General features: G+C 36.8%; 1 protein-coding gene across 1 annotated transcript; it reads left to right on the forward strand.

The window, feature by feature from the left end:
* On the forward strand, positions 1-9,478 carry LOC109152330 (importin-5-like). Its single transcript, XM_019299957.1, has 20 exons — positions 1-1,421; positions 1,993-2,196; positions 3,562-3,666; positions 3,746-3,811; positions 3,904-4,068; positions 4,382-4,456; positions 4,567-4,721; positions 5,154-5,289; positions 5,370-5,439; positions 5,540-5,667; positions 5,749-5,805; positions 6,478-6,663; positions 6,767-6,859; positions 7,003-7,088; positions 7,174-7,240; positions 7,325-7,391; positions 7,528-7,664; positions 8,057-8,148; positions 8,619-8,685; positions 8,812-9,478. The coding sequence occupies exons 1-20, from the start codon at positions 192-194 to the stop codon at positions 8,974-8,976; spliced, it is 3,351 nt and encodes a 1,116-aa protein (XP_019155502.1). The 5' UTR covers positions 1-191; the 3' UTR covers positions 8,977-9,478.
* Positions 9,479-11,523: the final 2,045 nt, after the last annotated feature.

The following is an 11,523-nucleotide window of genomic DNA, read 5'->3' on the forward strand; positions in this document are numbered from 1 at the left end:
TTTATAGAGTGTGCGCCCGCCCTCCCGCCTGCGTGCAAACCGCTATAAATTCATAGCGAAACACACACAATACGGTGATTGTGTGTGTGAGAGAGAAAAACCGGAAGCCGACGCCATCACCATCCCCCTCTCTCTCTGTCTAGTCATCTTCTTCTTCTCCGTGAAACCCTAGTTCTAGTTCTTCTGTCGCCATGGATGCCGGGTCGGCTCAGTTCCAGCAAGCTCAACTCGCCGCAATCATGGGGCCGGACCCGGGGCCGTTCGAAACCCTAATCTCTCACCTCATGTCCTCCGCCAACGAGCAGAGATCCCAGGCTGAGTCTATCTTCAACCTCATCAAGCAGAACGATCCGAACTCGCTTGTGCTTAAGCTCGCCCATGTTCTCAGCTCGTGCGTCCACGTTGAAGCCCGCGCTATGGCGGCTATACTCCTCCGGAAGCTCCTCACCAGGGACGATTCCTACATCTGGCCCCGCCTCTCCTCGTCGACTCAGTCCGGCATCAAATCCATGCTTCTAACCTGCATCCAGAAGGAGGAGGTTAAAACCATAATTAAGAAGCTCTGCGATACCATATCGGAGCTTGCCTCGTCGATTCTCCCTGAGAACCAGTGGCCTGAAATTCTACCCTTTATGTTCCAATGCGTTACCTCCGATTCTCCAAAGCTACAGGAGTCCGCGTTCCTGATTTTTGCTCAATTGGCACAGTACATAGGCGAGACCCTGGTCCCATACATCAAGGATTTGCACTCGGTGTTTTTGCAGACACTGAATAATTCCCCCAGTTCGGATGTTAGGATTGCAGCTTTGAGTGCTGTCATCAATTTCATTCAGTGTTTAACGAGCTCCACTGAAAGGGACCGGTTTCAGGATCTGTTGCCATCCATGATGAGGACATTGACTGAGGCGCTGAATAGCAGCCAGGAGGCCACTGCACAGGAAGCTTTAGAACTGCTGATTGAATTGGCAGGGACTGAACCAAGGTTCTTGAGGAGGCAGCTGGTGGATGTTGTGGGTGCAATGCTCCAGATAGCTGAGGCTGATACTTTGGAGGAAGGGACTCGGCATCTGGCTATTGAGTTCGTAATTACTTTGGCAGAAGCAAGGGAGAGGGCCCCTGGGATGATGAGGAAGTTGCCTCAGTTCATTAGCAGACTGTTTGCAATTTTATTGAAGATGCTGCTTGATATTGATGATGAGCCTGCCTGGCATTCCGCAGAGGCTGAAGATGAGGATGCTGGTGAAACCAGTAATTACAGTGTTGGGCAGGAGTGTCTAGACCGTTTGTCCATAGCACTAGGCGGGAATACCATTGTTCCTGTGGCCTCAGAGCAACTCCCTGCCTACTTGGCTGCCCCAGAGTGGCAGAAGCACCATTCAGCCCTCATTGCACTTGCCCAGATTGCTGAAGGCTGCTCAAAGGTAATATCATATGCTAATAGTTTTTATTGAACTGATGAATTGTCAATTAGGTTTATTAACATGCAATTTCTTCCATCAATGCCTCCACAGTATACTAATATACACTACTCATGATCTGTTATTCTTGTTCTTAATGTAATTGCATATATATCTTCTAGCAAATTGTATTTACTTATTGAAGAAACTTGTTCTTTATTTCTGTTGGGCATCAAATTGTTATTTTTTAATTAGAACAGTAATCAATGTATTCTTTATTGCCCTTAAATTTGAATTTGATTTGAGCTAAGTATCAAACTGCAATGTTTTGATTAGAACCAGTTGGCCATTGGTCTATCCATGAATAGATTATTGGTCCTTTTTTTTTTTTTTTTTTTTTTTTTTTTTTGTAAAACTAATATGTTCATGTCATGAGTGTACCTGTTTAATTGCTTGCATTATTCATAGAGGACTATGTGATTATTCAAAAACTTCCAACTTGGATGGAATTTTCTATGTTTTTTTTTTTTTTTGGTATTTGGTTTGCTTCTAGATAATTAAACTGAACACCACCACCTCTGCTTTGCTGCTACAGGTGATGATTAAGAATTTGGAGCAAATAGTGACCATGGTTCTGAGTTCATTTCAAGATCCTCACCCACGAGTTAGATGGGCTGCTATCAATGCAATTGGTCAGTTGTCTACCGACTTGGGTCCAGATTTGCAAGTTCAGTACCATAGCCGAGTGTTGCCAGCACTAGCTGCAGCTATGGATGACTTTCAGAATCCACGAGTACAGGTTTGTCCTTGCTAACCTTGGCCTATAATAAGTATGTGGTTGTCTAAAGATTACTCACTCTATGTCTCTATCTATGCCCAATCAAAACCTTCTATTTTTTGCCCATTTAGTAAAGTCAAATTTTTTTAAAGCATCAATGCGTGCAGTCAATCACTTCATTCACTTGTACCTTTTGTTATTATCATTTCAAATCCTTATCACACAAGCATCATAGATGGATGACATTGGAACATAAAATATCTTACTTTTTCTTATGTTGCAGTGCAAAGTTTAGGGTCTTCATTTTAATGATTTAATTAATTTATTGTCAGTTTTTACTGTTTGTTACTTCTTTATATTAATATTACTGTTTTACTGTTAGATGGCTTTTGTGCTAAGGGTGTATTTGTGCTTATATTTAGAGTATTTTAGTGTTCATTGTGATCCTTGATCCTTCCAGGGTCTAATCGGATATTGAGTTTAGGGTTTTAGGTAGATTTTGAGAAGACACTTGGTAGCCACATTTTTGCATCTATTCATGCTATTTCTACTTTTATTTTTTTGGTGGTTGAGTTATCAATCCATTTTCTTCAATCTATGTTTCTTGCTGGCTGGTTGCTGATTTGCCATAATAGCTATTTCTGTGGAGCTACTCAGCTACTATAATGTAATATGATGCATATTGTTGCAGACTCCCCCTCCCTTTCCTCTTTTTTTCCTGGAATAAGATTCTCATTTAAAGGTAGAAAGGGGTAGTGGGGTACCACCTGTCAACCAATGAGGGAGCATAATTAGGGAACCCCCCTTGTAACCGAAGGTAAATGGTATGAGGTGTAGATTTGTAACTCTCTGAAATAGGCTTCCGCACCCCTTTGTATGAACATTGATTTCTCTCCTGTCTTTCCAAATCACCTCTAGGAGGTATATAGGAACCAAGCTCCATTCTTTGTTGTTATTTTGTATTGCTAAAACTTGTCCACCCAATAAGCCCATTTACAGACAATAACCAAATGGAGGATTCCCAAGGCCAGGATAAGACACACACATTGTATTGTCTAGTTGCAATGAATAAGCTGTGGTTAGTTGTTTCCTTTTTACTGAGACTTAAAGGACATTGCTAACATTTGTGGTTTCCTTTCCCCCAAATTGTTACCTGTTAACATTTCATTGCTTATGATGCTGCAGACTTTATTTACCTTTTTTTTTTTTTTTTTTTTTTTTTTTTTCGTCTTTTGTTGTTTTGCCTTTCTGATACTACATTCTACTGCCCGAAAAGTAGTTTGCTTTCATCTAAAAGTGGTGTAGAGTTGACTTAAACCCACAGGACCTGAAAATTTTTCATTTGCTTTTAATTTACCTGGTCATTTGTTCACTCTTACTGCACAGGCACATGCTGCATCAGCTGTCCTTAACTTCAGCGAGAACTGCACTCCTGAAATTTTGACACCTTACTTGGATGGAATTGTCAGCAAACTGCTTGTACTTCTGCAGGTATTAAACTAGAAAATTGATCCATTTAGCTTGTTATTAATGATAGAGAAAATAAACTGATTACTTCCTGACAATATAGAATGGCAAACAAATGGTGCAAGAAGGAGCGTTAACTGCATTGGCTTCTGTTGCTGATTCATCCCAGGTATCACAATGTTGGATTATATATTTATTCTTGATTATTATTGTTCAGAATTTTGGTTTGGATAATAATGTTAATAAACAACGTTCCAACAGGAGCAATTCCAAAAATATTATGATGCTGTAATGCCCTACTTGAAAACCATCCTTGTTAATGCAACTGACAAAGCCAATCGCATGCTTCGGGCCAAAGCCATGGAATGCATCAGCTTGGTTGGGATGGCTGTTGGAAAAGAGAAATTCAGGGATGATGCTAAGCAGGTATTGTGTGGATTCACTAATCACTATATTCCCTGTATTCTGTACGACACTGTACTCTGGAATTTGTTTATTAATTTATTTCAATCATGCATGCATGTTAATGCATCATTTCTATTTGAAAGGCTTTATCTGCACTCAGTAGATTAGTATGCATCCCTATGGACTACTTGCACATTCTATTTTCCTCCATTGACTTCTCACTTCCTGTTCAGCAGAAGTGGACATCCCTTTTATCTTGACTTTGTGTTGGTGCCAGAATGACATTTGACAAAATGTACTAACCATCTTTGTTTTTCTGTCTGTCTTTATTAAGGTCATGGAAGTGCTTATGTCATTACAAGGATCACAATTGGATAGCGACGACCCTACTACTAGCTACATGCTCCAAGTACTCTTTTATACCTTTACTAGGAATTTTCTGTTGTTTTGTAGGAGTTCTAACTTTATTGTATATTTTTTCAATTTGCAATGGCTATTAATTGTCTTAACCTTTATTAGGCATGGGCGAGGCTCTGCAAGTGCCTGGGACAAGATTTCCTTCCCTATATGAGTGTAGTCATGCCTCCTTTGCTTCAGTCTGCTCAGCTTAAACCTGATGTGACTATAACCTCAGCTGATTCAGACAATGAGATTGATGACTCAGATGATGACAGGTCTGCTTCTAGTCTTGATCATTGTTCTGTTAATTAAGTATTTCTACTATCCTTAGAACTTAAGTTGATATGTACTGGAGCAATGTGTGAAATTGATCTTTGTGTTGAACCCATGAGGTTTGGTCTGAATATATCAAAAGTCAAGCTAAACTTTAATGACTTTCAATGCTGATTCTGGTTGTGTATTTATGGCACCGTATCTTGCTTTAAATGTCAAACCATTTTCATTTCCAGTAGACGCTGTCTCATATGTTGTCTGGAATAGTACATTGTTTGGTTCTTTTGAAGTTATTGAACTCTTATCTTATAATACTTATATACATCCATTTGAATCTGAACATTTGTTAATGTTCTTGATCTCATTCTGTAATAAACTTTTATATAACGTAGTGGAAGTTCTTGTGATTGTACTAAGATTGTTAAATGCTACAGCATGGAGACAATCACTCTTGGGGATAAGAGAATAGGGATAAAAACAAGTGTTCTTGAGGAAAAAGCTACAGCCTGTAATATGCTGTGTTGTTATGCTGATGAGTTGAAGGAAGGCTTTTACCCATGGATTGATCAGGTCAGTATTAATCCATCAATTGCCAATTTCTGATTTGTATGTTTTTGTAGTTTAATAATAATTTCTGAAACATGGAACAGGTTGCTCCAACTTTAGTTCCACTTCTGAAATTCTACTTCCACGAGGAAGTTAGGAAAGCTGCCGTTTCAGGTGGGATCTGTAATCTATTTGAAAAATATTACTCCGCACCTTCTCTTTCCTCTCTAACGCACCCATTTGATACCATCATTGAATTGCTGTCTGTTTATAGCCATGCCACAGTTGTTACATTCTGCGAAGTTAGCAGTTGAGAAAGGGCTTGCTCAAGGCCGTAATGAGGCTTATGTCAAGCAGTTGTCAGACTATGTAGTACCAGCTCTTGTTGAAGCTTTGCATAAGGTGATGTTCTACTGTAGTTGCCTATAAGTTTAGAATTGCTTAAGCCTTAGATACTGATATTTTATTTGCAATTGCTCCCAGGAACCTGATACAGAAATATGTGCAAACATGTTGGACTCGTTGAATGAATGCCTGCAGGTTGGTCTACATCACAGGGATAATCTGGTTACTTCTTTTAAAAAAAGGCTTACCATAATATGATATTGGTTCTAGTATATAAATTTTGTCTAATGTTATAATTAAATGCCCCTGCTGAGTTTGATTGCCAGTAAATGACACCGTTACACATCCAAACTAGATTTTGTGTGTTATGTGTTAAAACTTGAAGCTTTTTAAACTTGTGCTTTATGAACATGCTAATAGGTGTATGTCCGTGCCTTCTTTTGCTCCTTAGAATAGTATATTTTGCTTTTAAAAAAATGCTACGTATGCTAGCACTCCAGTCTTTAGTTTCTGATATTTAAAAGTAGTTCGCAAATAGAGGATTATTCTTGCAAGCCTATGTTTACATTGCTTGTATTCTCTAAAGAAATTAGAGTTTAGCTTAGCCTAAAAGTATGCTCTAGTTAGATTATTGTTTTGCTTTTTGTGGGGTTTTATTTGGACGAAGTGGATTCTTGTAATTTCTTCTTCCCCAACCATTGTTCTTGTGAAAAAAGGGAAGAAGACCCTTCATTTAAGCTATTGATGCTAGTGTTCCTGTTTTTTCCTTGTAGGTAGACGTCAATTGTTGTAGGTCTGGCATTCGTCTGCATTTATTGGCTTTGATGACTTCATTTCAGTAATCCTCTTTTGGTTGTGTATTTCCAGATCTCTGGACCTCTCCTGGATGAAGCTCAGGTCCGAAGCATCGTGGATGAAATTAAGCAGGTTATAACTGCCAGTTCAAGTAGAAAAAGAGAGCGGGCAGAGAGAGAGAAAGCTGAAGATTTTGATGCAGAGGAGAGTGAATTGCTTAAAGAGGAAAATGAGCAAGAAGAAGAAGTTTTTGACCAAGTACGTTTAATGTGGTTTAACGTATAGTGGCACATTATTATCGATACTTGCTGAAAGCTCTAGTGTTTACTTTTCTTAAGTTTAATACATATTTTGGCACTAGGTTGGTGAAATCATGGGTACATTGATCAAGACATTCAAGGCTGCTTTCTTGCCATTCTTTGATGAACTGTCATCTTATCTAATGCCTATGTGGGTAAGTTGACCCAAAAATAATGCATGCTAACTTTTTATTGTACATTAGAATTATTGTCTCTGTCATATAAGATGCAATCAGATCTCAAAGGTAATGGGTCAATTTTCTCTATCTGCTTATTTGTTTGCTTGCTAATAATGTAGGGCAAAGATAAAACTGCTGAAGAGAGACGCATAGCAATTTGCATATTTGATGATGTTGCAGAGCAGTGTCGTGAAGCAGCTTTGAAGTATATATTCTATGCATATTTGTGTAATTTTGCTTGATCTAATGACAGTTACCCAAATGTAACAGCTTGTTTGTGTGTGATCCAGATATTATGATACATATCTTCCTTTTCTTTTGGAAGCTTGCAATGATCAGAGTCCAGATGTCAGACAGGTTCGCAGAAGGCAATTCTCTCAAATTTTTTAATGAGATTCTATATCATAGTTGGTTGTTAACAAAAAAAAATGCTATTTTCAGGCTGCGGTTTATGGGCTTGGTGTGTGTGCGGAATTTGGTGGTTCAGTTTTCAAACCTCTTGTTGGAGGTACAATATAAAGATATTCTCACACATGGTGATGGGAATCTATTTACCTTGTGTTGTGTTTCTTATATCTGTTTGGGGGTGGGAAAAATTGACATTTGCTTTCTTAACATTGGGTTTGTGTTGTGTGCTAATGCAGAAGCTCTGTCAAGGCTTAATGTTGTGATAAAACATCCAAACGCTCTTCAACCTGAGAATGTAATGGCATACGACAATGCGGTCTCTGCACTGGGGAAGATATGCCAATTCCATCGTGAAAGTATTGACTCAGCTCAGGTAAATCATTTTGTCTTAATTTCAATGAATCATAGATATGGTTATTGGCTGCACTTTCAGGAATTGATTTAGGTCTTCTGAAGTTAATGTACTGAAATTGTTGAATTGTTATTAAGCACAATACATGCTATAACAACCTGCTTTTGAATTTGACTGAACTTTCACGACAGGGCTTCACAGCTCATATTTCTCTATATGCTCTTATGCAAAACTCTTTAGATACTTTAAAATTTTAGAATAACATTATAATATGTGACTGCTGTGGAAGACATCCAGGTGTATATGTTCTAGTGTCAAAGTGAGGGAGATGGGACAGTTTAGCTTTACTGTTATCATTGTGATGATATATTACCTTATATTTATTGTTATCTTTTTGCTCTCTGTTTTTCCAGGTTGTTCCAGCTTGGTTGCATTGCTTACCTATAAAAGGTGACTTGATTGAAGCAAAAGTTGTACATGACCAGCTGTGTTCAATGGTTGAAAGGTAATATATTAGTCTCCAGATTGTATCTGGAATGTCCTCGACTCAACACATACCTAGTGTTTCATGTTACATTAAGTGACTACTATTCTAGTTTATATAAGTTGTCTTTCAGTTCCGTAAATTTAATTTTATTTTAAAACAGAATTTGTATTCCAATTGCCTGTCAGTTATAGTTGTGAACTTCATAGGTCTTGGTGAGCATTAGTCATAAATCTGTATCCAAAAAAAAGTCCTAAACTATATTAGGAGATTAGCCGTCCAATGGAATGCAGGAAAGAGCATGCCTCTATGTCAAATGAAATGTCTTAAATTGGTTTGATTGTAAGTGAAGATTTAGTCCATCAAATGGTGTTGTCTATAGTGTTAACCTGAAGCTTTTGGCCTGTAGTTTCTACTAGGTTCATTGTAGTAATAAATTGTAACGCAAATGTTACTAGTGCCTTCTCTTCTAAACAAAATCTCTCTTGCAGGTCTGATAGAGAGCTGTTGGGGCCCAACAATCAGTACCTTCCTAAGATTGTTTCAGTTTTTGCTGAGGTTTGTTCTCTTCCCGGTTACTAGCACATTTAGTTATTCTGAAGATGTAGAGAATTTAGTTCCAACCCATAATTTTGAATCATCATCAGCCTTACATTTATTGTTGGAAAATTGCTGCTTCTGTAGGTTTTATGTGCCGGTAAGGATCTTGCAACAGAGCAAACAACCGGTCGAATGGTTAATCTGTTGAGGCAGCTTCAACAGACACTACCACCGGCAACCCTGGCATCAACATGGTCGTCCTTGCAGCCCCAGCAACAGATGGCACTGCAATCCATTCTATCATCATAAGTTTGTTATTGGAAGTGGGAACGAAGACCGGCTCTTCTCCACAGTGATGAACCAACCTGCTGTGCCCCCGGTAGCTTGAGGTCAATCACTCAAATATTCGAAACAAATATTCTTTCTCATAAATGCCATTCGTTTGCACACGAGGTCTTCCACCATCAGCCTGGCGTCCGTTTTAAGCTTGAAAAAAAAATGCGAGCAAAAGATGTATACCTATTTTTGGTTGAATGTGTATATTTAAGAGTCAAGCCCTTGAGGAACAATTGTGGTCTTGTGAGATTTATTTATTTTGCCTTGTATTTTTGTTGAGGCTAAGGGTTGTCAGGGAGGCAATTCTTGTCGCAGTTTTGTCCTGTCGGTCTTGTTCTTTTACATTTTGATTGTGACAGAACAAGGATTATAATTTACTTATTTTCTTTGTCATATTGCTTGTGATCTTTCGGAACGTTACAAGTTGTTAGAGACTCCTATTTTTCTTCAAATATATTATTATATATGTTGTCAACGCTTTCCATTTCTTTTGTAAAAGTAAAGGCATGAATGGAAACTATATTATGTGATCTCTTTGTGATTTTTTGTCTGTAGAGTCACAATTTTGGTTTAATTCGAATTTTTACTCAGTGTGTTTTTGAATTATACAAAATAATTATTTATTTTGAATCATGTAAAGTTGATAAAACTATTAATTTCCATTTTTTAGAGCAGATTGGGTAGAATGAATTTTTTTAAAAAATTATGATGTTGGTCAAGTATAATCGTGCATAATATATCTAACAGTACATATTATTAGTACTAGTGATGAGTGTACTCTTAATCAACACTAGAAAATTTTCAAAATAAGATGCTTTAATTTAGTAGCTTAACGCCTAAATTTTATCATATTTATAGAAAAAATAAATAAATATTCCACCTTTTGAGGGCATCTTTCAGCTGGACTAGCTCATCAGTTGGCTTACTAATCCAACAACCTTAACTGAAAGCTACTTGTCTAGTGAATTATGTCATGTTTTGTCTTGGGTTGATTAATCAATGAGAAAGATTAGGTGGCCTATGTGAGTAGCTAGGGTTCTTATGAAAAGCAGCCTGCTTGTATAAGATTCTTTTCTTGAAAATTTTGTTTAATTTAGGTTTAGTGAGGTCTGATATGTCTCCAGGTGGCACAAGTATATATGGAGAAGAACCAACACACAAACAAAAGTGTTAATTATATTCTTGAATAAAAACAAAGAAAAAGATGCAGGCCTTCGTGATTACAACTTAGTTTTATTGATACTTTCTTGTTAGAGTTGTCTTTTGATTGTTTTGGTTTGAGCCTGGCAGTTATGGGTAACCTAATCTAGTTTATCTTCTTAAGAATTACGATATGATCATTTGTCAGTTAGGGTCTCGCATTGACCCAGAGTTGGCATAGTGCACATTCAAGTAGTGATTGCAAGTTTTTACGTAAATCGATGTTTCATTGATATTGATGACAAGAGAAATTCACAACCACTACCAAAGAATTTGTACTAGGTAAACTCTGTTTCTGTGTAACCTGCAAATCACACACGAGAGGTATACCATATTTGAAAGATCATGTTCAATGGATTCGACTAAGAATTGGATTTATAACATTTTTATAGGAGAATTATGTTTTTTCATAACTGCAACTTAGTTTTATGGTTGACCAAGTGGTGGAGCATTACAACTGTGATGCCTAGTAATCCCCACAAATAATTGACATGCTTTAATATGTAAAATAATAATAATGTTGAACTGGACTTCATTTGACTTTTGTTGGTCTCAATGCTAATAGAATTTGTGCTTTACCACCATTCTTTGTTTGTGTCATCATATATTGGCTTGCATGTTTGTCAATTATTTGGTTTACTTTGTTTTTTATTTTTATTTTTTGATTGGATGAGTATTATTATAATTCTCGATTCAGTGAATATATCAATGTATAGTAAAAATTTTTGTTATTTTTAATCTCACCATTCTCCCACGGATATTATATAATATCTATTATATATACTTACAAGTAGATATTCTTTTATAATTGTGCATCAATAATGAGAATGAGGTGATCGAGTGAATGTAGTATGACTCTCATATATAAATACTTTTTATGTGATTTGAAAATCATCTTATTAAAATAAATTTACTTAATCATCCTCTCGAATAGTGATTGTACGTTTCGGACGTTAATGCGATAATATAATGAAGATATTTTGCAGGCTGCAATAGTCTTAGAGGATCATTGGTAGATGACACGACACCTGCTTTTTGGCTGATTATAAGCATTTGTCAATTTGTCATCGTAAGTACAAGAATATTAAGCATCTAAACATAGTAATCTGCTAATTTATTATTCTAATTTAATGAACTTGATATAGTTGCTAAACTCTTAAACTGAATATTACTCAATTTTGTGTTAAGTCTTTAAATTATATTGACTCAATTTATATTCTTATAGTTTCATGAATCCAGGATATAATAAGGTGGAATCGAAAAACCTGAATTATCACACAAAAAAGAGAAAAAATAACATTTTTTTTGTCTCTAATTTAT

This window comes from Ipomoea nil, unplaced genomic scaffold, assembly GCF_001879475.1.
Source record: "Ipomoea nil cultivar Tokyo-kokei standard unplaced genomic scaffold, Asagao_1.1 scaffold2403, whole genome shotgun sequence".
Lineage (NCBI taxonomy): Eukaryota > Viridiplantae > Streptophyta > Magnoliopsida > Solanales > Convolvulaceae > Ipomoea > Ipomoea nil.

Bases quoted from the DNA above. Each gene is read 5' to 3' on its own strand.
- LOC109152330 (XM_019299957.1), top strand. From the start codon at position 192: ATGGATGCCGGGTCGGCTCAGTTCCAGCAAGCTCAACTCGCCGCAATC. The intron at 4,722-5,153 runs GTCTGCTTCTAG...TAAATGCTACAG, and splicing joins GATGACTCAGATGATGACAG to CATGGAGACAATCACTCTTG. The intron at 6,664-6,766 runs GTACGTTTAATG...TTTTGGCACTAG, and splicing joins AAGAAGAAGTTTTTGACCAA to GTTGGTGAAATCATGGGTAC.